This window comes from Halichoerus grypus, chromosome 5 (assembly GCF_964656455.1).
Source record: "Halichoerus grypus chromosome 5, mHalGry1.hap1.1, whole genome shotgun sequence".
Taxonomy (NCBI): domain Eukaryota; kingdom Metazoa; phylum Chordata; class Mammalia; order Carnivora; family Phocidae; genus Halichoerus; species Halichoerus grypus.
In genome coordinates this window covers 162,009,193-162,035,866 of record NC_135716.1, presented here as the reverse complement: position 1 = coordinate 162,035,866, position 26,674 = coordinate 162,009,193, and the positions used below count along the sequence as shown (strand labels likewise).

Below are 26,674 nucleotides of genomic sequence, written 5' to 3'. Positions count from 1 at the left end.
GAATGTAGCTCTGCACGTGCAGCCCAAGCTTCTGCAGACCAATGCCCCCTTCCCCGAGTCGGGACAGCCGGCAGTGTCTGGCTTGAACCTCAGAGGCCAAGCATTGCTTGCTCAAGCTGCTTTCTCTCCACCTGTCTCACAGCCCCCAGCACATCTGAACCCCATGCCTTCCCCAGACAGGCTTCTTTGCTCCAGGGCCCATGTTCCTCACAAGTCAGAGTCCATTTGCTGAAACCCACATGGTCTTCCTTCTTGTGATTCAAAGAGGTTCCACAAAGTTCAGAGCCTCCCAGGGACCTCTGCCTTTGACAAGGTGCCCAGAGTGACACAAAGCAAAGGGAGGCCATAGGTCCTGCCTCCTTCCCTCTGCCAGCTAGACCAAGCCTTAGAGGGCCAGCAGCCTTGGGATGGGCCTCACTGGAGGTCAGTCTCACACCTGCTCTGCCCCCTAATATCCCAGTGGGTCCTCACTCCCCCTTAATCCAGGCTATGTACTCCGGCTGAGTCAACCTTTCAGCCAGGCATGTGGCATTTCCTGCCTTCCAACCTGCTCCAGGAAGCCTTGGCCTCAGACTCTGTGTCCCTCGGCACTGCTGGGCAGGTGGGCTAACCCAGGCCAGCAATTTGCCTTTCGGGCTTGTATGCCTACACGATTCGGGTGGGGAATTAGGCCCATCCAGCCACCCACTCATTCAGCAAATATTTACGGACCACTGCCCAGTGGATGAGGTTTATCCACTCACAGATGCCAGCCCTTGAGAATTCCACACTAGAGGAAAAAAGGCCAAAAGGCTTTAATCCTTCCTGAGTGTGAACCGTTAACTCTGGCATGACCACGGCTCCTGGCATCGCACGGCTCCTGATGAGCACCCTCAGCTCTTGTACAGCTTGGCCTCCTACGGAAGTGCAGTTTGGAAAATCACTTTCAGAAAACCACTGGCATTATGGAGGACACTTCTCAGACTATTCTTGCGTCTTGTGGTGAATTAGGAACCAGAACTGGACCTGAAGCCCAGAGAATGGGGGAGGTGCTGGGACTCAGAGAGTGGGAGAGCCATCTGTCCTCCCCCATGGGCGGAGCCACATCTCAGCCCCCTGTGACACCAAGGAGCCTCCGGGACTTGAAGCCTTTTTGGAAGCCACACTTAACACCCTTGGCTGGCTTCCCTGGTGTGTTCCAGAAGACAGCCTTCTCCAGTGTGGCTAAATTGGAAGCTACTTAGAAAAGACTTAGAAAGATCAGCCTGGGACTCTTTCTGGAAGGGCCTTGTCCATGCTAAGGAATCCGAACTTGACCCCGTCAGGGATGAAGAGCCACTGACAGCCTTCTAAGCAACAAGTGCTCTGTCGGATCTGTGGCTTAGAAAGTTCACTCCAGCAGTGGAGAATGGATTGGGCCACGTGTGGTGGGAGACTGGCAGATGGCCGCCCAGGGAGGGCTGTTCTGCAGTGGGACAGGTGAGATGAGACGTGAGGTAGTCCGGACCATCACTAGTCAGAGCCCCTGAACAAGGGCAGAGGCTTGGCGGCGAGGGCGGGTGCAGAGAGAGATGCACCAGGACGTGGTGGCTGATGGTGTCAGGGGCAAGAACAGTGAGGGGGGTAAGATGCCACTGGGGTGTCTGGCTTGGCCACCTTGGATGGTGACACTCTTCACTGAGCTGGGGGAGGCACACAAAGAGCAGGTTTGGGAAGAAAGAAAGAATTAGATTTTGGATGTGCCCCATTTGAAGCACACTCCAGGAAAGGTTCAGTAGAGTCTGATACCCATGTGGGCCTGCAGCGTAGGGCAGAGAGTGGGGCTGGAGACAGAAACTGGAGAGTCACCTCCAAGCGACAATTAGAAGCCACGTAGTGGATGAGAAATCCGCAGAGATGCACGATGTCCCCAGAGGCGAGGCCATGCTGGGCCCTCCGGCATTAAGGGGAAGAGAGAGGCTTGGGAGAAAGTCCTGCCCCAAAAAGGCTCCCCACGCCCATGAACCACTGCTGTGGTGTGCGGGCTGGGGGAGCACCATCACCCCAGCCCACGCCAGCCCGCCCCCCACGTCTGGACATGCAGGCACTAGACTGGGGGCCGTGAGCCCACCTAGCCAAGGAAGACCTCCAGGAGATGGCCCTCATCACTTATCTTTTACTGGTGGATTAATTAAAAAAAGGCATTTTCACAGTCTGCCAAGTTTCTTCCAGGTGAAGGCTCTCTTTGTTCAGGACAATACCACCCTGGGAAGAGACACATTAGCTTGTAAGGAGATGGCAAAACCAAGAGGCAATGGGGCTCTTGTGCCTAAGAGGTCAATGCAAGTCCCCCCGTGGGGCCAAAGTCAAGAGGGACCAAGTGGAGTTGGCTGGAGAAAGAAGAGAGTGTGTGAGGCATACCCCTACGGAAACCTGAGCCTGTCAAGACAGAAGCCAGGGACAAGCTTCCAGGGAGCAGGGGCCGAAAGCTTTTGAGGCTCATGATGACTCAGACTTTCATTCTCAGCCATTTGCATTGCTGAGCCGCAAACTCCCTGTGTTGCCACCAACACCTTCAATAAAGGCTGTGCTGCGTGCAAACACCTTTGTTAGTGGGTTTTGCTTTTTGTTTTGTTTTTCCCCCGAGACAGGGAGAGACTGAAGACCAATGGGCCAGCTTCTTGACTTAAGCTCGCAGAGCAGAACCCAGGGAAATGAGGGATGGCAGTGAGTTATAGATTCAGAGGAGGCTAAAGGTGATGAAGATCCCTGGAGACCCTGGGAGGGGAAGTGGATTTCCACCATATTGGGATGGGTGTTGATGTGAACTATATGGCATAGGATGGGGTGACAGCCCCTCTGCCTCTCATACTTGGGCTACCACTGTTTTCCATTTCCATATTAAAAGAGCGTGGTATTTATAGTGTTGTAAGAGGAAAGAGAATGGTGGGTCTTGTTTCACAACTTAAATACTTGATTTCATATACTATCAGGTTTCATATTCTATTATCACATCACAACTCTGACACCCCTCCTGGGAAGGTCAGAGTGTTCAGCTGTGACATCTTCCGGGCTGGGGGTGGATAGGGATTCTAAGAGGAGTGGAGACAGCAGTTTTAGGCCGTGGTTGGCCACTCAGGGCCACACACCTGTGTGGAAGGGCCAAGGTCTCACCTGATGGGATTGGTCATTCCTGGCATCAATCACGTGATGAGAGGCACATCCCAACTTAGAAATGGGGCCTGAGAGGAGCACTTAGGAGGGTGAGAAGGGAGACTCTCATTCCCTTGGGTTCCACCAAGAAGGACCAACATGGCGAAGAGGAGTAAACAAACATGGGATCACGTGGCGACTCACGCTGACTGGTTGTGGCTTGTCTGTTGGGAAGGAATTCATAGCCGTGTGTGGGCTCAAGAAAGGGTGCTGTGATCAATTAATTATGTCTGCCATTGGAATGGGAACAAGGGAAGAGATATATGTGCCAAGTATTTTCCACCCCCGGTGCAGACAATACAAAGGGCATGTGCATATGGCGGGAATGGGGAGCCAGGCTCCCCGAGCTGGTCTTTGGACAGTATTTACAGAAAAGCTGCCTCTAAGAGAAAGGTAAAACTTGAACCCAAGGAGAGCTGCATGTTCCAATCATTTCTCAAGTCCTTGAAACGATCCTCCCCAGACCTATAGCAGAGTGTTCTGGGACCCACACAATTTAAAGATGAGAGTTTGAAGAAGAAAAGAGTGGTCAATAGTGCAAAAGGCCATTGAGAGGTCAAGAAATATAAGGGCCAAAACAAATCCCATCTGATTTGGCAACATGATGCAGAATATTCGGGCCAAAGGCCAGTCTGCAGAGGAGTAAATGGGAGGTGGGGGGGCGGAGACAGAAGGTTGGATGGAGCTTTTGAGATGCTGGGCATTCCTGGTGGCCTGGGGAAACCCTACAGTACAATGTCACAGCATTTAAAAGGTGTCTTAAAAAATCTACATGCATGGTAATCTCAATTATACACATATTCATAATATATGCGTAGTGCAGTATAGATTAGAAGACAGGAAGGAAACACGTGAAAATCATTGTTAAAATGAACAAATTTTGTTTCTTCTTTATTCTTCTGAATTTTCTAAGATCATTTAAAAATGATCATGCATTATTTTTATCATCAGATTAAAGGCATGAGAAATTAGCTTAGAAATAAACCCAGATATTATGGGCTGGAGGGACAATAAGAAATAGGCTGGGAAGGGGGTGACCCACCATCCCAGTTTGTCTGGGACTGAGGGCGTTTCCAGCATGCGGGAATTTCAGAGCTAAAAATGGGAAAATCCCAGGGAAACCAGGATAAGTTGGTCACCCTAGCTGGGAGGCTGAGGTGGTAGGTTTTTTTTCGGGGGGGTGGCTGTTGGGGTAAAGAGGTTTTGAGCATATTTGGAGGCTGAGAGGAGGACTCCGTGAGACAGGGAGAGAGGCTGAATTTATAGGAAATTTGTAGGAGAGGGAAAAGAAGAACTGCCAGGGTGAGGTCAGTAGGAAGGGAAGCAGCTGGGGGAGATCCTTGCACACAGATGCTCTGTAACGGAAAAGAAACCGTGTTTCTTCTAGACAGGAGGGTAGACTGGCTAAAAATAAGTTTGTTGATGTGCGGGAAAGGGATCAAAGGAAGGAACACCTGAGGGCTGGAAGGTCAAGTACAGCTGAGAAGCCTCTAGAATAACTGGGGACCCTGGGGACCCGCGGTGGTCTCCAGACATGCGCTCCCCAGAGCAGGCACCCTAGACGTTGTTGGAGTGGACGGTGTAGCCTCCCGCACTGAAGACCAGGCCCCCCTGGAAGCTCCAGCATCCCTTTCCGCGTACTGCCCACCCCTCAGACCCTCTCTGGCCGCCTACCTCTGCAGGAGGGCAGGGGGAAGTCCCACGTGGCACTGTTCTCGGAGCTGGCGTGGCAGGTGAGTACGGCGTGGCCCTCCAGGAAGAAGCCGGGGTTGCAGCTGTAGCGGACCTTGTCCCCGAGGTTGAAGGTTGAGCCCTGCTGGATGCCATTGGGCAGCCGCCCGGGGTTCCCACACGTGTGACTGGGGAGAACTGTGAGAGAGAGAGACACACAGCCTGTGAGCGTGGCTTCAGCCCTGATGCCCATTTCCGTGCAGCAGCTGCCCGGGCGAGTCACCTCCCCGGGTCTCATTTCCCCGGTAGACGGGCTGGCCCTCTCAAGGCTGCCTAGTCCTTGAAAACGCACGGTGGTGCTGCATTAAGGAGGAGCCACACTTGCGGTTTTAGCCAGATATCCAGGTTTCCCGCCTTTTCTCCTGCACAGCCATGGAGGTGGATTACGTCTGTCCCATCACTCAAGATGCCCCAGGGAAATCACTTTAATCTCTTGGGTTCGGTTGCCCTGGTTTCACACTCCACATTCCTTGAAACCAGGGAAGGGGCGCAGAGCATGGCAGGGAGTAGGTGCCCATTAAACCCAGTGTTCCTCCTTTCATGCCTGTCTGCCCTGGCAGCCAGAGTGGTCCTTTGGCCCCTCAGGTTTGGGAGAATTGAAGGGGCTGTTAGTGCTGGACCAGACAGTGAAGTGGGAAGACAAGAACCTGAGTTCTGATCCGACTGACCCACTTAAAGGGGGAGATGGGGAGCCAGGGATTACAATGTACAGTGTGTGACCCAAGCCAAAGCAATCACGGCCAGCTGTGGGTGTGCTCTCATTATCCCGAGGAAACTGGGGAGGCTGCCAGAGCATTGTAACCTGCCAATCTGGGGGGAGGGTGGGGGGAGCTCCTCTGCCCGAGTCACTGGTTCAACCCAACCCAGCTCCCCTAACCCTCTTCCTTTCTCCCCAGAGTTAGAACTGCCTGCGCCCTGAAGGTCAGACCGCCTACCAATCCGAGATGTCCCCACAGGGCAATGACAAGGGCTCACAGCCATGTCCAGAGTGCCACACAAGTCTGTGTCCATCACTCACTGAGACGTCACTGAAAGGCTGTAGAGCAGGGTGGTGGGGAGTACAGACTCAAGAACTTGGGTGTGCATCCTGGACAGATGGTTTACTACCTGTGGGACCCCGAGAAACTCTCTTAACCCCCTGTGCCTCAGTCTCCTCGTTTGCAAGACAGGGATCACAACAGTACTTTCCTCCCTCACCGGGTATTGGGGAGAATTAGATGAGTGAAGATATGCAAAGTGCTTAGGACAGAGCCTGGCAGACACGTAAGACACATGTGAATCTGAGCACACTTCATGAGAGATGTGCACAATTAAAGGCATGTTAAATGTTCTGATGGGATAGAGACCAGGCAGGGGACCAAACCCAGTCTGGGGCAGTCCGAGATGGCTTCTTGGAAGAGGTGACATCTATGATGAATCCTGAGAGATTAGTAAGAATTAGCTGGGCCAAAGAGTGTCCCAGAAAAAGGAAATATCATACACAAATGCCCTGAGGCCAAAGATAACCTAGGAGCTCAAGAAGCCTGAAACAAGAGGGCAGGGGTGGCCAGGATGAGAAGTAAAGATGAAGAAGTGGAGTTGGCCAGCCTGAATCCTAGAGAGCTTCCCAGGCCCTTGCTGTACCCTCTTCCTGACCATGTTGCCATCTTCCAGGACCCTCTCTACCAACCCTGATGATCTTAGAACCCTCAGAAAGAAGGCTTTCCCTCCCTCTTCTTATTCTCCCCTTCCAGGAGGAGAAAGCATGATGTAGAGAGAAATGGCAGACTTTGGAATCACCTTGATCTGGGTCTGCAACCAGGCGCTGTCTCTGTCTTACTCTGTGGCCGTGAGTCATGTGACCTCTCTAAGCCTTGAGCTCCTCAACTGAGAAAGGAGAACAATACCTAGTGGTGGAGGGTGTTACCGACACTACATGATGCATGGCTGGCTGACACAGTGCCCAGCACGTAGTAGGTGCTCAGAAAATGGCAGATGCCTGATTCCACTGGGTCAGAGGACCACAAGGGCAGGGGCCCTGTCTGGTCCATAGGTGTATCCTGGGAGCCCTAACACAATGCCTGGCACTTGCAGGGACATAATTATGTGTTCATTAATTAGTTGTTTGGGCAAGTTACTCATTCATGAATTAATTCCTTCATGCAACAAAAATTTATTGTGGGCCTATTATGCTGGGAATTAGCAGTGAACTAGACAAGGCGGGTCCCTGCCCTCGAGAGGCTGATGTTTTTGTGAGAGTTATCTAAAGGACTGAAGAGCTCTCCATGCCCATGCTCTCTCTCGAGCGGGTGTGATGACCCAGATGAAAGGATTACCTCTATCATCCTGCCCGCTGGCCCAGCTTAGCATTTCCACGATCTTGCTGCTGGCTTCCTCGGCATTTCCCATGATCCCATGCTGCTGGCTACCTTGGTGTTTCCGATGATCCCACACTACTGACTTCCTCGGCATTTCTCATGATCCTGCTGCTGGCTACCTGGGCGTTTCCCAGGATCCTACACTACTGGCTACCTGGGCGCTTCTCATGATTCCATGCTGCTGGCTACCTAGGCATCTCCCATTACCCCACACTATTGGCTACCTCAGCATTTCCCATGATCCCACACTACTGGCTTCCTTGGTATTTCCCATGATCCCACACTACTCTCTACCTCAGCATTTCCCATGATCCCACACTACTGTCTACCTCAGCATTTCCCATGACCCCACACTATTGGCTACCTCAGCATTTCCCGTGATCCCACACTACTGGCTACCTCAGCATTTCCCATGATCCCACACTACTGGCTACCTCAGCATTTCCCATGATCCCACACTGCTGGCCACCTTGGAATTTCCCATGGTCCCATGCTGCTGGCTAGCTTGGCATTTCCCATGATCCCACACTACTGGCTTCCTTGGTGTTTCCCATGATCCCACGCTACTGTCTACCTCAGCATTTCCCATGATCCCACACTACTGGCTTCCTTGGTATTTCCCATGATCCCACGCTACTGTCTACCTCAGCATTTCCCATGATCCCACACTACTGGCTTCCTTGGTGTTTCCCATGATCCCACGCTACTGTCTACCTCAGCATTTCCCATGATCCCACACTACTGGCTTCCTTGGTGTTTCCCATGATCCCACGCTACTGTCTACCTCAGCATTTCCCATGATCCCACACTACTGGCCACCTTGGTATTTCCCATGATCCCATGCTGCTGGCTAGCGTGGTGTTTCCCATGATCCCACACTATTGGCTTCCTTGACGTTTCCCATGAGCTCTCGCTGCTGGCTTGCAGCGGAGGCAGTGACTGTGATGTGTGTGTGTTTGTGAGTGTTGGGGGTTGGAGGGGCGGGTCAGGTAAACACTTGGAGAAGAAAGCAAGCTAAGGTGAGGGGAGGGAGCCAACCAGGGGAAATGGGCTGAGAACTGGTGTAGAACTAACGTTTCATTTTCCGCAACTAGACGCAAAGACCCAATTTAATTAAATTACTAATGTCAAATTTTTAATGAACCTGCTTCTGCTTTGGGCTTTCTTCCTTTGAAATTAATGACTGGAACATCACTATAAATAAAAGTCGATTTTTTAAAAAAAGTCACTCTCAAACACTCACTGCTCTTTACTTAATGAGCTGTTCATAATCAGGCCAGTCTGACCTGGCCCCTCAACTGGGACTTGGGTGTGATGAATGGGGGCTCAGTCCCAACACCACCTCCTTTTTTATCTTGAGTTCTGCTCCTGAGAGGCCATACAGTGGCTGGGGAGAGAGGGCAGATGCTGGGCACAGAGAGGTGTGGATTCCGATTTCAGCTCATTACCTCTAGCTCAGTGATCTTAAGCTGTAATTGTCACCTCTGGCCTTCAATTCTTCATCTGAAAATGAAGATACTTTTTCTTCCCATGTTGGGTATTGTATTAGTTTCCTAAGGATGTAACAATGTACCACAAACTGGGTGGCTTAAAAAAAAAAACAACAGATTGTCTCATAATACGCAGGTTTAGAATTCTAAAATCAAGGTGTCTGCAGGGCCAGTCTTCTGAAACTTGTAAGGGAACCCTTTCTTGTCTCTCTCTAGCTTCTGGTGGCTTTCTGGCAATCTTTGGCATTCCTTGGCTTATAGACGCATCACTTCCAGCCTCCATCTTCACGTGGCATTGTTACTCTGTGTCTCTGTATCTAAATTTCACCTTTTTATAAGGACACCAATCATTTTGGATTGTGATTAAGACACACTCCAATGAGCTCATCTTAACTTCATCATCTGCAAAGATCCTATTTCCAAATAAGGTCAAATTCACAGCTACTGGGGGTTATGACTTCAATATATCTTTTTGGGGACACAATTCAACTTCTAGCAGGGCTGTTGTGCACATTAAGTAAAGTTAGCTCTATAATATCCACTACTGAGTTCCTGGTATGTTTTAGGCCCTGGGCTACAAATTTATTTTACTTAATCCTCAAAATCCAGTGGAATACCTGTTATCTTCATTTTATGGATGAAAAAACTGAGGCACACAGAGTTTAAGCAACTTCCTCCAGGTTACACAGCTAGAACATGGCAGAGCTAGGTTGTGAATTTCTGTCTTCCTGGCTCCATTGTTCAGCACTCTTAACTGGGCTGTGAAACCGCTTCTGACAGAGACAGCACCCAGCACATAGTGGGTGCTTAATCAACCAGAGTTCCCTCCCTCCCTCCATCATTGTAGGTGCCAAGACAAGATGAAGGGTGATTACCTGATTGTCCAGATTTAATAGTCTGGTTTTTTTTCCTCTAGTCTGATTTACTAACCTTGTATTTTTTAATAATGTCAAGGGCAACATTGAAAGTGAGGGCTTTTATAATGTGTCTGATGTGCAACTTGCTGGACAGACAGAGGAGATCGGAGATAAGCCACAAAGCAAGCCTTTCGAGGTGCAGCATTCTTTGATTTTTTTTTATTTTGCCCATGTGTTTTTTGGCACAGATATTATAGCTGTTCATGCTCTCCCATCTATAAAACTTCCCTTTGATTGCTTACAAAATGAAGAGTGGGATATTTACATCCAACGCAGCCCAGAACAATATTATTAAAGCTGTGCCTGACACTGAACAATTCCATTGTAGATTAGCTGTGGGGAGTTTTGTCCCATCTACAAAGCCTGGCTCTTGCCAATCAACATAATATTCTCAGTGGTTGTATGACAATGAATCCCCTCTGTGGTTGGAGTGCAGCAAAAGCTACATCGTGCCTTCTTTTATTTTTAATTTGAGACTTTAGTTCCCATCTTATAAAGAAGAGTCATTTATGCTCTCTGGATAAGCACCCTCCATATGTTTTGATTTCTTATCTTCCATCAAGTAACTTGTTTCATCTGCGTGGCCTTACGGTTGATACTAAGTGTCAGGACGCCTGGGAAAAAGGATTCAGAGAGAAGGATTACATTTCCCACAACCCTCAACATGGAAAGAGGAGATGGTGTGTGTGTGTGTGTGTGTGTGTGTGTGTGTGTGTGTGTGTGTGACTGAGGGGTAGGGGGCATGGTCAGGAGAGGGAGGAATAAAAACCATTCTCTTCCAAGTAACTACTCTGTGCTAGACACTTCTGCATCACACAGATAATCTTATTTTATAAAGTTATTCTTTATAACTCCCTTACTTCTAGCTGTTTGGCCTTGTAAACATAATTTATTGCCCACTTACTACATGTTAGCCCCAGTGCCAAGTGCTTTGTATATATTTCCATCCCCAAAGAATTGTCTCCACTTGCTGCCTCCACTTCCATTCCTCCCCTCTGACTTACTATATATTTGATACATTTGTTATTCTTCCTCTCACCCTGCTACAATGTAAGCTCCATAAAGACAGACAGGTTTTAGTCTATTTTGTTCACTTCTGTGTCCCAATTCCTAGCACAATCTACCTCGTATATAATACTACTTTGATAAAAGCTTATTGAATGACTTAATGATCTTATTTAATCCTCTCAACAACCCATTGACAGAGATGCCATTATTATCCCTTGTTGAGACGAGCATGCTTGCCAGAGGGGCTGGGGCATTTACTCAAGGCCACATGGCTCACTGGGGGGTAAGGCGGGGTTTCCACCGCAGTGCCTGGCTGCTGAGCCCATGTTCTTTGCAGCTGCACGAGATTGTGCTTACACTTGACCACTCTACCTCGAGTCACTCCACCATGGGGTGGCGCGTGTATCCTGAAACATCCTCATAGGGGACTCACCCTCATTTCCCTTGGCGGGTGTCTTGGGGTGTCCACCAGGCAAGTCAGCCCCTAGCCTGGCCCCATACATTTCCTGCTGCCTGTCAGCCAAACAAATGCAGGGGGGCACCAGGGCCTCTGATGGGGTACGCCACCCGCAGGTTCCCAGGGCCCTGTCCTGTCACGCCTCTCTGTGACCAGTGCCAGCCATAAGCTCTCCACTGTGAGCACATTCTCTCGGCTCAAGATGGCAGTTTTCGCACCTTCCACATGGGGTCATGTGGAGTTCTATAAAGCTACTAAAGCCTGTCCCACAACCTGCTGAATCAGAATTTCAGAGGCAGAGCCTGGGCTTGTCCAGGGGTCTGCAAAGCAGAGCTGGGATTGACAACCACTCACGGCAACCTATTCATGTCGGTTATTCCATTAACCCCTGGGGTTATCTGTCTGAGCTGTGAACTGTTCAATCTCCGGGGACTTTCTTGTGGCTGGACTTTGACTTCTGGGGGCGGCAAGCCGGGCCTCTCCGCTGGACTTGGCTGCGCTCCATAAATCACACTTGCCCTATCCTTGCGTCTCCTTTGATATTCCTCCTCGCCTCTCCCCTGGACTTCTGCACCCCACTCTGATCTCCTTGCTGCTGCTGTTGCCCTCTCCGATGCACTGTCCCCACTGATGCCGGAGTGAGCATTCTAGAAGGGCAAATTTAGCACGGCCCTGCCTCGTTCGCCCCATTAGGTGCGCACGTGCCAGAGGAGGCTTCCCTACCACCAAGGCGCACGAGCCAGTGCAGGCCCCCTTCTCCTTTGCATTATTAACACAAGAATAATAATGATTTGAAAGATTAATAAACATAAATAAAAAGAAAGAGAAAGAGAACCTGGAGAGCTTTCCCATGGCTGTCAGGATAAAGCAAAGCTTACGCTCATGCAGCCCCATCCTTCCATGATGTGACCCCGGCTGACAGCTTCTGCTTTATCTCCTGCTCCCCCAATCTCGTCCCCTCCACTATTGCTATTCTAAACCACAGGCTCCCCAAGCACATCTTGCCGTTCTCTCAAATGTTCCATCTGGAAAACTCCTACTCATCCTTTGAAGCCACACTTCAATATCACTTCCTCTGTGAAGCCCTCCTTGATGCCCTTCGTGTCTGGTAGAAACTGGAAGATCCCAGGAGAACACATTGTGATAGAAGGTCAATTCAAGCACAATGTCATTGGCAATCGGCTCCCAGAATCCTGGAGATGCCTGTCTGTGAACTACACAGGCCCCTCTGGTCATCTCGTCATTTTGTGACCTCACAGCCCACATTTTACATGACTGAGCTTTGGGGTCTCACTTACAGAATTACTTTGGCGTTCTAGCTGCACGTCAATTCCTGCACTTGTCACACAACAGTGCAACTCATTCAGCCATCCATTTACAACACCCTGCTTTCCAAACGGGAGCTAAGCCTGCTTCTCAGTGTTTCTTTAGGTGTCTGTGTTCATCGCTGGACTCCCCCGAGGGGCAGGAATGATTTATTCTGTATTTATCTCGTGTTTGACTTAATGCCTGGCAGGAAGAGGATGCCTGGTTGGAATGCTTTGAATGAATTTTATATGTACACATATATAATGTATATTATATAAATATAAAAATATGCATTATATATTAGCATAAAAAATATATATGGCAATAAACTAGTGCAAGGTTGGCAAACCGTTTTCTGTAAAGGACCAGATAGCAAATATTTTGGGCCTTGCCTTATGGTCTCTGTCTCAATGATTCAACTTCCCACTGTAGTGCAAAAGCATCCACAGACAACACACGTTCCAATAAAACTTTACTGAGAACACAGGCAGCCAGCCCAGGAGCCATTGTTGGGCAGCCCCGACCTACGGTCGATTCAGTTATGCACTTAGCTCAGGTGTATGATTTTTTTTGCTGGGCATCAAGGATGGGCAGGGGCTGGGAGAAGAGTGAGCCAAGCAGGCGGGAGTCCTGGACAGAGGTGACTGGCAGGAAGTGGGCCGGGCCAACAGAGGCAGTAAGCACCCGAGGACTGAGAGGCAAGCCCCATTTCCTTTCCCCTTCAGTTTGGCCCTGGAAACAGGTAGTGCTGTGCTGGCCGCAGGGAAGGGCTTGCCTCCATACAGTCTCCACTCTTTCCTATTAGAATCGTACTTCTCTTAGTCGTCATGCTCCTCTTTAGGCTGGCGTTCGTGAGCCCCGCTATAGGAAAAAGAGTCACAGGGCCAGCTATAATGATAGTAACTGTCACCATTTGGATGTTTAATATGAGCCAGGCCCTCCACTCAGCACTTTATCTGGGCTCTTCTATCTCATCTTCCCCTGACAGAGGTACCATGGAGGTCCCCTTTCGGGGCTGGGGAATGAGGAAGTTAGCGGGGCTAACTCTGACCCAGTGTCACACTCGGTTGGGATCAGGGCTGGGGTTGAAACTCAAGCCACTTGACTATGGTGCCGTGTCCTTCATCAGGTTGTAACCTTGACCTCTCTGGCTTCAAGGCTGTTTTCCCAGCATGGAGGCAGTGCTCTGGGCCCCTGCACAGTCCCTCACTCGGCCAGACCTAGGGCAGGCCCCACCCCACCCAGGCAGATCCTTGTGGGCCCCATCTCCCCACCCCAATGAGCTGGGGCTGTGCAGGCATCCACCCTCCCACCAGCAGGGGCCACAGGGGCTGTCAGTGCAAGATTCTCCTTGATGCTTTGTAACCACAGGACCCCATGGCCTCCTCATTTTTACTAGCCATTCTTTAGAAGCAGCACCGAAAAGGCAACATCCTAGGCCCCAGAATAGAGTTGCCAGTTAAAACAAATGATGCCCAGTTAAATTTGAATTCCAGAGAAACACAAATAGGGGTTTTTAGCATAAGTATATCCCATACAACATCTGGGATATACTTACACTAAAAAAATATATTTGTTATTTGAGATTCAAATTTAACTGGGAACCCTGTATTTTAATTTGTCAATTTTGGCAACCCTGCCCCAGAGGGGAGTCACTTTCCCATCAACGACTTCAGCTTCTTAAGGCACTAGGATCTCTCTGGGAAAAAGAGGAAGAAGAAAAGGAGAGAGGTAGCCCTCCTTTAGAGAACACAACACTGAACAAAAAGAGAGGCTGTGGAGGGGGAAGTTCAGAGCCTCCCAGGGTAGGGCCTGCATGAGTTTGAGGATCCCCTGCAGGATTACGGGAGAGCAGTGGGCTGAGCCACCCGCTCCTTCCCCCAGCCCATCCCTAAGGGAAGCCCCAGCCTCTGTTCTTATGCACCAACACGTCCCTCTCCTGTTTCCAGAGCCGGTGGCAAGCCTCAGCCCCTCTGATGAGTAGCTTTAGGCTGACACAATGCCCTCCATGAGACAGCCTCTGTTGACCTCTGCAGCCCCAAACCCTGCTGCTCCCTGCTCAGCCTTCCCGCCCCACCCCCCCACAGCTGAGCACAGGGATTCTCCAGCTTGTCTGGACAGAGCAATGCATGGAGAATCACTGATGCCCTGGCGGGAAACGCTGCAAAATACTGTTAGAGCACCTAAATATGCAATTTGGGGCTAAATCTGATTAACTGCAGAATGGAGCCTAGAAATGTTTCCCAAAGTATGTTCCATATAAAAATGAGAAATACATTCCGTGAAAAAAGCATTCAGTGGGTCAAGTAATTTTTAAAAATACTCCAGAAACTCCCTCCTCTAGCAGAAACCAATGCTCACGAGTTTACCCAAGAGGTTCTTCAGGCGAGAAACCTGTTGAACCTTACTTAAACCAGAATCTCCAAAAATTTAACTACAGAATCTCTCCTCCCCCCACCCCCCCACGCTTTTTTCCCTCAGAATCACCTAGTAACTTCAGAATCATTCTATGGAACACGTTTCGGGAATTGCTAGATCCTAGGATAAGATAAACCTGAGTTGCTTGGTTTACATTATTAATCATCACCATCATAAAAGGACAATAGCAGTGGTAGTTGACATTTACATAGAACTTACCCAGTTAACACGAATTTTTTAAAAAACATAATCCCGGGGCGCCTGGGTGGCTCAGTCGGTTAAGCCGCTGCCTTCTGCTCAGGTCATGATCCCAGGGTCCTGGGATCGAGTCCCACATTGGGTTCCCTGCTCAGCAGGGAATCTGCTTCTCCCTCCCCCTGTTCTTCTGCCTCTGCTTGCTCTCTCTCCCTCTCAAATAAATAAAATCTTAAAAAAAATAAATAAAAATAAAAACATAATCCCCCTTCAGCACATCCAAACCTATGTTCTTCTGGAAGCTGGGATGGCCTGTGGTTTCCCAGGCTCTACTGGTCAGGAGCTTTGACGAATGGAATCAATTCTTATCAAAGAAGTGAACATCACTTCCAGCTGAACTCAGCATATGTTATAAACTGGCAAAGGCAGGGGCGCCTGGGTGGCTCAGTTGGTTAAGTGTCTGCCTTCGGCTCAGGTCATGATTCCGGGCTCCTGGGATCAAGCCCCACATCGGACTCCTCCCACTTCTCCCTCTCCCTCTGCTGCTCCCCCTGCTCATGCTCTCTCTCTATCTCTCTGTCAAATAAAGAAATAAAATCTTAAAAAAAAAAAAACGGCAAAGGCGTAGGATTTTTTCTTTCATCTGATGCCTTTTAGAGTGGCATATGTTTTCTGTTTGGCTGGGGCAGAATGATCTTGGCCTGGTGGGCTAGGACTTCCCAAGTTTTCTGGCTAAGGCTAGCTATGTTGGGCCCTCAGCCCTGCCCGGCGGCAGACAGGAAGTCATGGATCTTGAACCAATCTTGGCAAGGGAACTTGAAGAGGGGGAGGCCTGACCTGGCTTAGCAGGGTGTCTTGCCATAAGGCTGGGACTTATAACCCTGGGTGAGGATGCCCATATGGGAAGTCATCCTTCCCTTACTGGGGCTGTCCCACTGGGCTGCATACTTGGCCTTGCTTTAAACCTCCCCCAAGCTTTGCAACCCCCTCCCTCAGGCTGGGGCTTAAGTCACCGATACCCTGCTGGCTAGCAGGGAAATGCTGTGTCTGAGCACCAGCACCATTTGGGATGCCCATAGGAATCCGCTGTGCACCAGTGCCAGCCCTGTGGACAACGGAGCCCCAGGGCCCCCATTTCCTGCACTTGGCTCCCTGTCCAGGGCCCAGAAGCTCCACCATACCTCACAGCCATCTCTCTTCTTAAGGCAAAAGACACTTTGGCTTGCATCCCACTGGAAGAAGCACAATATTCCAAAGGCTCTGGACCCCTCGGCTTCCCTCTTTCTAAGAAGAATTTGACAGAGGGGCCCAAAGAGGAACAGAGAAGGGAGGCGTCCAGCCACTGTCACCCCCCTATTTCCCGTACCTTCTGCCGAGGATGGTGGATACAGTGACTATAAGACATGGATGAAACGCTGTGTCTGAGTCCCCACAGGAAGTCTGTGAGCCCTCCTCCCTCTCTCCATCAGCAGCCCCGAGCTTTCTGACCGCTTCTGTGGCCTAACTTTACATGCATCCCAAAGTCCAAAGTCTTTGTGGAGCCCCCTGCGCAGCTGGAGACCACCCGCCTGAGCCCTCCAGGGTCAAGAGGCAGGAGGTCAAACTGTCTCTGCCCTGGACAAGCTCCTTACTTGGGGGACCCCCACAATCTCTTACACATCACAGAGGCATATCGATGAACTTTCACATCCCATAGGCACAAATCCATCATTCAAATGCCCTCCTTTATACACACGCATGCACGCTCTATCATGCTCTCTCTCTCACACTCAAACATGCGTATATAAAAACAGACCAATCCAGAAGGCATCTTTGCATAGCTCTTCCATTTACATATACGACAGCAAGCACAACACATCCCCCGCCCCCCACAATAAACAACCTATATTATGTATCGAAATGACAATCCACTTCCGCATAGCCTCTCCTGGGTGAGTAACACTTGCTGACAGGTGTCTCCTTCCTACAAGCAGAGCACATCTTGGAAGCCGGTGTCACTATCCCCGCACTCACGGGGCCTGCCTGGCTCCCGGGTTGACACTCTTGTCACCCAGGCCCAGAGTGGGAGGCAGGACTGGGGTGGGGACGCAGATCCAGCTGTGGCGATGATGCAGGCAGCTGCCGCCGCTGACCACGGGCTACGAGGCGGGCGGCGAGGCTGTCGGGGTCAGGTGGGCACAGAGCACCATGGCTCGGAGAATGGTGCCAGGGTCCCGCAGACCTGGGTTTGAATTTGCACCACCACCACCACCCCCGCCCCACCTCCGGTTAGCAGTTAATACATAGCAGTTAGCAGAGCGCCCTGGTGAGGACAGCGGACCCTGGAGGTGGATGGCCCGAGTACAAATCCCAGCCTTGCTCTTTACTGAGCAAGTTACTTCACCTCCCGGCACCTTGGGGTTCTTACCAATAAAATGGGAGTCGTCCCGGCACCCAGCTCAGAGAGCCGCTGAGAGGATTACATAAGATAAACCAGACGGAGTACTTATCTCGGTGTCTGGCACATAGTAAATGCTCGCTAAATTGGGGATGCGATTACATATAAGTCCCAGGAACTCCCTGGGAAAGGCTGCCAGGGCAGTGCGGGCGAGGCCAGAGCCGAGAGAGACAGTAAGTGGGAACAGTAGCTGCAGGGAGCAGGTGGGTCCCAGGAACTGGGACATGAGCAGCGGGTCTCTGCCAGGCAGGTGGCATCACTTGGACCCACATCACTTCTACGGAGCCAAGCAGGGCCCGGCTTCGCCCGCTTCTAGTCTGCTGCTGGTCTGAAAGGCCTGTCCCGGCCTAATAAGAACAATTTCTGAGCGGTCCTACCCAGCCCCAAAGCAGCTAGGGAAATGCAGACAGCACAGGGAGCCAGCAGGGGACAGACATGGGCCCAGGACCCTGCCCCACTCGGCCCCACTCGGCCCCGTGCTGCCCCTCTCCACCCCTCCTCCTGGCTGCCCCAGCCAGCGGCACACAGCCTCAGGGATGACGGGAAGGAATAATTCTGAGAAGGTTCCTGGAAGAGGCATTAGGTCTGGTCTTGGCAGCGAAGGAAGGACATTCCAGGTAGAGGAGGTGGCACGCGGCCAGGAGCACGGAGCCGCTGGAGCATGCTGCTGTCTTCTCAGTCCTGGCCCTTGTGTTGCTGACTCCTCATCTATCTGCACAGTCCCAGGCCAGACCTTCCTCCCGACTCCAGGCCCCAGGTCTCCCCACCGTCAGGCTTCTCCATGGGGAAGTCGTACAGATGCTTCTAGCCGCATGTGGACCAACTGAACTCCTGCCCTTCTCCCAAACCCACCTGTCCCCCGGGGAGGAGGTCCCTCCAGCCACCCTCACCAAAACCTCTCACGTCAGTCTCTGGAGTTGGCTTCCTTTCCTCTCTCCTCTCTGTCCCTCCTCCCCATGCCCCTGCTAATCCCTCAGGGCCACCTCCCCCATCTCGCCTTCTTCTCAGGGACTTGGAGACAGTCCCCTCCTCCTTGTTCCGTCTTTAGACTTGCCCCAGTCCAACCCATTCTCTAAAGAGCTAATAGGATCACACTGCTTCCCTCCGAAAGCCCTGTGGTGGCTCCCCATCACTCATGTGGGATTCACACTCCCTCGAACGTCATGGGAGATGCTCCAAGAGCTGGCCCCACCCCTGTCTCCAACCTTGGCTCCCACTGTCTCTCCTCACGTGCGATGTTCTAGCAACGCCGAACCCCTTGTGTTTCCTCCAGCACAGTGTGTGTGTGTGAACAAGAACAGCGTGTCTCTACAGCGTATGCAAGTGTGCCCGCGTGCTGGTGTTATAGGTGTGGATAGATCTATAGATTGTAGATGTAGATATAAAATTTGCGTCTGTCGTCTGTGCAGGGACACGGGAGGGACACGTGTGTTTACGTGGGAGAGCCTGCTGAGGATGGGGACTGAGGGGGACAGAGCTGAGAAGACAGCGGTGGGCACAGCTGTGCCGGGCTGCAGCCAGCCCCAGGGAACGAGGGCCCGGAGGCAGGAGTTGGCTGCCCTCCCCTCCCCAAGGGAACTGAAGGGCGTCTCAGTCATCTCCAGACCTGGCCTGCAGCTGTCCCTGGGCACGGGGCTTGGGCGGGGAGAAGGGGCCAGGTCCCTGCACACTGCTCTCCCTCCCACTCAGGGAAGGAGGGGGTGAGAGGCCCCAGAGGGCCTGTACCCCTCTCCGTGTCTCCAAAGAGCTGATGTGACCTGATCACTCTGTCACTGGGACTGTTTCCCAAAAAGAGGCAAGCTCTCAATTCTGGCTCCTGACTGCGTACAGCCTGGCGTCACACTTCACCCAGAGCCTCGGGAGTTTTTCCAGACACCTGAGGACTCCCAACTTCTCCTTCCCCTTTGTCCTGTGTCCGAACTTGACCCACCGTGGTCCCTGCCTGCCGTGGTCTGGGTCTCTGGCCTCCCCACCCTCGTTTCCTTAGGCCTGTATGTTACCAGCTTCTCCAGGGCTGGAGCGGCGATCTAGAACAGGCCTAGTTCTCTCTGCCCCCCCCCAAGCCAAGTCACGGGAATCTGTCCCTCCACACGGCCCGCGGCTCAGGAGACAGGCTGGCTTACAGACGCTGTTCGTGCGTTCGTTCACGCAGGCAGCCAATGCCTCTGCACACCGGTGGTGCTGGGGCTCCAACGAGGAGCACCCTCCCTGCCCTCACAGTGCTTTCACTCTGGGTTGTGAGCCTTTAGAGTTAAGAAACTACCAGAGCACCTGCCCCAGGCCACAGTCCCACGAGGAGGTGAGGCAATGACAGCTAAGGGCCCACTCTGTGCCAGGCATTATTCAGGCACCTTACATTCCTGATTGCCAAGAACACGGCATGTCCTCCCAGCCCTTCTCCCGCCTGCCCACCCAGTCCCCACTGCAGGTTCCCTGCCTGCCCCCCTTCAACCCTCCACTTTGCTTCCACTCTGGGAAGCTTGTACAAAGAGGTACGGGTGGTTCAAGCGGGCTATGGGGCCCCCAGAGGATCTTGAGAATGACAATGTGGCCCACAGTGTGTGGAGTGCTGCTAAGAGCTCAAGCCAGAAAGGGAAGAAACAGAGCCACTGAATTTGGTGGTCCCACTGTAAAACCAGTGGAATTAAACAGAGGAAAAGTAACTGAGCCAAGAGTCAAGAGATCTGAATAAGGATTACGGTGGTGGTGGTTGATCCTTAGGTACCTCGAGCTCTTTTCTGCCCCAGGGTCTTTGCACAACTTTCCCTGGCCCAGAAGGGCTCTGGCCAGAAGGGCTCTGGCCTTTGCTCTTTGCATGGCTCATACATGCTCATCCATCACATGTCACTTCAAATGCCACCTCCTCTGAGAGACCTACCCTGGCACCTAACCCGGCCTCAATTATTCTCTGTCTCACCACCTTTTATGTTACCTTCGGAGTACTAACTACCATGTGTCATCATTTTATGTGTTCTTATTGTTTTCCTTGTTGTTTATCCCCCTCTTCCCACTAGTACGCAGACCCCATGAGGAGACCCTGTCTGACATGTTCACCTTTGTATCCTAGCACACCACACAGCAGACACTCAAAAACTATTTGTTGGGGGCGCCTGGGTGGCTCAGTCATTAAGCATCTGCCTTCAGCTCAGGTCATGATCCCAGGGCCCTGAGATCGAGCCCTGAGTTGGGCTCCCTGCTCAGTGGGAAGTCCGCTTCTCGCTTCTCCCTCTCCCTCTGCCCCTCCCTCCCACCACTCGTGATTTCTCTCTCTCTCTCTAATAAATAAATAAATCTTTAAAAAAAACAAACCACACAACTATTTGTTGAATGAATGAGTGGATGCATGGCAACCACCATGTACTTAGTTTTCTTTGAGACTGTCTGCTGAATACTTAACATAAATCCCTCTTTACTGAACTTACTTCAGGGGGTTTCTGTTCCTCAGACATTTCCTAAAGTGGTAGGCATCAGAAAATGTCAAATTGGTTGTGTGTGGCAAAAAAAAAAAAAGCCAGCTGCCCACCAAAACTCATTCTTCCCTTTGGGCACAGAGCTAGATGACATTTCCCAGACTTCCCTGCTGTTGGGCCCTCTTCAGTGGTGGCCTAGGCCACTTCCAGGCATGGCCCATAAAACCCTCCATGCAGCTTCCTCCAAGTTCTTCCATCTTGGCTGGATGCCCCTGACCACACCCCGGGGATGGTGGGTCTCCAAGATGGAAGGAGGCTTTGTCCCTGAACTACCACGTGCGGGAGAGCCGCCCCACCAAACTGAACACCTGTTCAGGATGGACACAGGAGCAGGAAATAAACTGCTATTTGCTGAGCCGTGGAAGGTGTGGTGTCTCCTGCTTACCATGGCCTAGGCTAGCATTCGCAGCGGTCTGACCTCATCCCGCTTACTGCCAACACCAGCTTCTCTTCTATGACCCCGAGTCCTGGCTGGTTCTGTCTGTCCTCCGGCACACATTTCTGCTGACTTGCCATGTTTCCATAATGACTGCAGCCCCGCTGACCCAGGAGCTGACTCCTCTCCGAGCTTCAGCATAACACAATCTCTGCTGCTCACAAACCTTAGAGCCTGTGGCTTTGTGGGATCCATGGGCTTTAGAATCCAAGTGGGTCTTCATTTGGGGATCAGGGACCTTTTGAGAAATGATAAAACACGTGGCCCCTCTTTGCAGGAAGACAGCATCCACAGATTACCAAGGTCACAGGCATGGATGCCAAGTGCCCTTGCCCAGCATGGCAGATCTGATCCGTCAGCCCAGCTGCAAGATCAGAATGTCTGGGCCAAACAAGGGCCTTGCCTGTTACAGTCAACTCTGCTTCTGCTTCTGGATTTCCTCAAGTCAGGAGCCAGCTATGGCCATGTCCAAAGTTTGTCAGGCGGCTCGGCATTTGCTGGGCACCTCCTGCGGACCAGATCCTATGCTAGGTGCCTTCCATGCACAGGAGGCAGAAGGAAACATTAGGTAGGAGTGCAAGCTGGGTACTCAGAACTGTAGCCTCACTGCTGACTGCGGAGGGACCTCAGGCAAGACCTTCAGCTCAGTTTCCTCATCTAGAGAGCAGGCAACTTTACAGACAGAGCTAGACTAACCAAGGGGCTAACTACTCATCAGGGTAGTTGTGATGGCCACACCGAGTAATCCATGCCAAGCACCTAGTATGACGCTGGGCAGAGAACAAGCACGTTGCGTTTCCTGCAACTTCTCCCCTTCACTGTGAAGCGGGGACTAGTATGACCCGGTTCTACGGGTGAAGAAACGAAAGACCACAGCCATGAAACAGCTTGCCCAAGGTCGCAAACCTGGTAAGCGGACAGCCGGGACTCAAACCGCCACACCAGACTGCCTTTCCCAGCTGATTGGCATGGGATTGCCATGGAAACCTGCAAGGCCTGGGATGAGGTGTGGCGAGGCGAGGGGAGGGGTCTGCGGGGCACTGTGCAGGGGGGCAGTCCTGGAGGTCCGGGGGATGCACACTTCACTTGGCCACCTGAATACCCTGGTGATACACAGTCACGTCCCACCTGGGGTAGGGAAGGGGCGTGTTCACAGCTGGATTATCCAGAGTGGCCAAAAGGCGGGCACAGCCCAAGCATCTGGCAACGGACAAATGGATAAACAAAATGTGGCAAATCCATACAACAGAATTCTGTTCAGCCTTAAAGAGAGAAAGAAATTCTGACATAAGTTAATATGGATGAACCTTACGGATACTACACCAAGGGAAATAAACCAGTCACAAAAAGGCAAATGTACGATGCCGCTTCCACGAGGCACCTAGAATAGCCAAATCCTTCCAGACAGAAGTAGAATGGTGGTTGCTAGGAGCTGGGAGAAGGGAGGGGAGAGGTATTTCATGAGCACCGTTTCAATCTGGGGAGATGAGAAAGTTCTGGAGACGGGTGGCGAGGATGGTCGCACAACATGAATGTATTTAATCAGTGAAACGTACTCTTGCAAATGGTGAAAATGGTCAACTCTGTTATGTCTACTTTACCATGATTAAAAATAACACCTAAAGAGGGAGACAGAGACAGAAGGAGGGGCAGGTGCCTGCTTGCCCCTCGTGGGCCCTGCCTCACTGGCCGGTGGAGCTGCAGAGAGGAAGATCCCCAGTGGAAAGTTCTGGTGAGCTGCACTGCCCAAATCTCCACCCGCCTCCCTCCACCTCATTTCCAATTCCAGAATTATTTATCATCGAGGAGCTGCCGGAGATAGAATGTGAATTAGGAGCTCAGCTGGATTTTGTTTTATCTTGTTCTCTCCCCCCCCCACCCCCCCACCCCTCCCTGAGGTGCTGCCTGAGCGGGGCGGGGCGGGAGTGTGCCGAGACTTGCTGGGACTTGTAGCCAAGCAAAGGCGGTGTCAGCCTCCATGCGGGAGGCTGAGTGTGGAGCACCCTGGGGCCTGTGCAGAAGATGCTCATTCCAGGAAATAATTACTCTGTGTCCCTTCAAGTTGGCCCAAAAAATAGAACACTGAGAAGCAGCGCAGTTATCCCTTCGTAATTAGTCCCCTCATTTAACCTGGGCCATTACTAGAAAGGCATCTGGAGACAGGCAGGCCAAGCTTTGAATTTTTACTCCCATTTACTGGCGGGTGGCCCCGGGCGAGTCTCTTAATGGCATTTAGCCTCGGTCTTCTCATCTGTAGGATGGGGATCATGGAACTACCTGCAGTGTAGGGTTATGGTGAGGACCGCTAAAATATTACGTGCCAAGGGCTTGGCCCACCTCATCCAGGTGTGGGAGCTGACATTTGCGCCATTTTGTTGTCCTTGATGTGGTCAGCAGTGCCATCTTCATCATCATCACTTCCTTGTATATATCAACGTTGTCATGAAGTCCCCGGATTCGGCGGGCTTCCCGTTGTCCCCTCCCCATCTAAACGACCCACGGGCAGGCACCCACACCAGCCACACCCGGCGCCGCATCCTCCCGTGGTGCCAGGGCTGCGGCTGAGCTCCCGTGCGGCCTGCGCCCTGTGTTCTGGGGACAAGGATACAGCAGTTGAACACACCAGCTCTGGCATTCACTGGGCCCAGATCAAAACCTGGCTTGACGTCCTACCCCCTGTGGGATCCTGGGCCTGTTTTGTGTTTTTTAATTGGGGAAAAATACACCTAACATAAAAATTACCATCGTAGCCATTTTTAAGTGCACAGCTCCGTGGCATTAAGTACATGCACGTAGTGCCGCCGTCACCACCTCCAACTCCAGAACTCTTGTCATCTTGCAAAACGGAAACTCCACGACCGTTAAACACAGACTCCTCATCCCTCCTCCCCCCAGGCCCTGGCAACTGCCAGTCTGCTCTCTGTTGCTGCGAACCTGACGACTTATCGTCACTTAGCATAATGTCCTCAAGGTTCACCCACGTAGCAGCATATGTCAGGCCTTTGTGGGTCTGCTTTTTAAGGTATGAAACACGGATCACAATACAACTTAAGAGTTTTTGCAGGGATGGAATCTCTATCTACCCGTTGCTCAAGACCAAGACCCAAAGAATATTCCAGAATCCTTTTCCCCACCCCGACGTCCACACTATGGGCCAGCCTGACTGGCCACATCCGAATCCATGTGCTTCTCCCCAGCTGCCCTGCTCCCTCTGTGGCCTAAGCCACCAGCATCCTTCACCCGGTCCCTGCAAAGGCCTACTAACTGGCCTCCCTGATTCCACGCCTGTCCCCCACACAGCCACTCTTCACACAGCAGGCAGAGTGATCTTTTGAAACACAAGTTGCAGCACGTATCTCCCCTGCTTAACACACTTAAAGGCTTCTCATCTCCCTTCACAGAAAACCCACACCCTGCCTGCACCTACATCTACTTGGCCAACCTCTGCTTGTACCCTCTACTCCTTACTTGCCATGCTCCAGCCACACCGGCTCTTCTTCCTGTTCCTCAAACTCACCAAGCCAGTTCCTACCTCAGGGCCTTTGCATCAGCTGTACCTTTTCCCTGGCACAGCCTTTTACTGAGATGTCTGATGAACCATCTGCTGAACTATGGCCTCCTCAGAGAGACTTCCACTCGCCACACAGACCAAGGAAGTCCCCAGGCCCTCTCTGCAACACTGTTCTATTCTACTTCTTTGCACAACAGTTACCACAATTAGGTATTTTTCCCCCTTTGCTTATTCTCTCTCCCCTGCCCCCAACTAGAATGCAAGCCCCATACAAGCAGGATGCTATCTAACCGCTTCACCAGTGAGACCCGGAACCTGGCACAGAGTCATCGCTCAATGAATATTTGTTGAACGAATTGACAAATAAGCAATTAAACTCAATGTACACAAAGCGCTTCAAGTGGAGCCTGACAAGAAGTCATGCTAGATGGCAGTCATTGTGATCGCTACTGCTGTCATAATTATAACCCCGGACCTCCTGCCTCATTGATCTGCCAGGGTGGCCCTTGCTTGAAGATTTGGGACAAGATTGTTAAGTGTCCAAGACGGAGATCTGTGTCATGGCGGGAGCTGGAACTCATCAAAGGGGCTTAGAGAGCAGGTTGCGGGCCTTCCTAGGTCTGTTGTCCAGGCCTTCCACAAATCGCACACTGTCCTAGCCTTCTCCCCTGTTGGGCAGAGGTACCAAGATCGCAACAGAAGAGCAGGGCAGGGACGGGCCAGGAGTGAAGGCCAGTGGGAGGAGAAGGTCAGCGACAGATACAGTCCCCCTGGGCCCACAGTAAGTGAAAACAGCACCACGACCATGGGGACCCGAACGGTTACCCGGATCTGGGTTCCCTGCAGCAGGGACAGTGACCAGACTCTAATATTGCCAACGAGCGTGTTCCTTTATCACGGGACCTCCTGGACCTCCTGCCACGTGCCCGCCGCGAGACCCATTAACTCCACTGCGGCGTGTGCTCGTGTTGGTGCTGCTGCTCTGCGCCTACAGAGGCCACCCAGAAAAAAATAATCAAACAGCTCTTTAAGGGATGCTTCCTGCAGGGTTTCCATGGCAACGCTGTATGAAACAGAGATGGGAACTTTGGTGGGCTTGCCCCTCTTCTTCCCCTGACTGCCACAGCGATCCTTGCTCCAATGGGCTGTGCTTTAGCAAAGCATTGGCCCCTCCCGGCTGTGGGACCTCGGACTTTTTACTTACCCTCCCTCTGCCTCAGTTGGCTCATTTGTAAAGTGGGGACGATAACAGTGTCTATCTCACAGGATTGTTCTGAGAATTAAATGAGTTGGTGTGTGTAAAGCCCATCTTACATGGCTGCTATTATAAGCAGAGCTCTGAGACGGCTCCCCAAGAGTCCTGCCCCTTGGTCCCACCCCAAGAACCCCCTCCCGTTGGGTGTGGGTGGGACCCATGCATACGATGAGGTATGACTCCCATGATTAGCTGTTTGGCAAAGGTGAACAGATTTTTTGCAGATGGAATTAAAGCCAAATCAGTTGACTAGGAGTTAATCAAAAAGGAACTTATTCTGGGTGGGCCTGACCAAATCAGGTGAGCCCGAGGGTTTGGTGGTCAGAGACCTGAAGCAGCAGATTCTTCTGCTGACCCTGAGGAAGCAAGAGGCCATGGTTCTATAGCTGCAAGGAAATGAATTCTTCCAATAGTCACATGAGCTGGAGAGAGGAGCCCAAGCCTCTGATAAGATCCCCACCTCAGCTGACTCCTTCAGTATAGTTTGTGTGACCCTGAATTGCGAACACAGCT

At 51.6% G+C, this 26,674-nt stretch overlaps 1 protein-coding gene across 1 annotated transcript in view; it reads right to left on the bottom strand.

The window, feature by feature from the left end:
• The window catches only part of CSMD2 (CUB and Sushi multiple domains 2), a 584,478-nt gene that overhangs the window by 389,745 nt on the left and 168,059 nt on the right, over nt 1-26,674 (bottom strand). Inside the window, exon 4 of the mRNA XM_036065279.2 lies at nt 4,846-5,040. Coding sequence (XP_035921172.2) covers nt 4,846-5,040 — 195 coding nt within the window. The remainder of the gene's footprint in view (nt 1-4,845; nt 5,041-26,674) is intronic.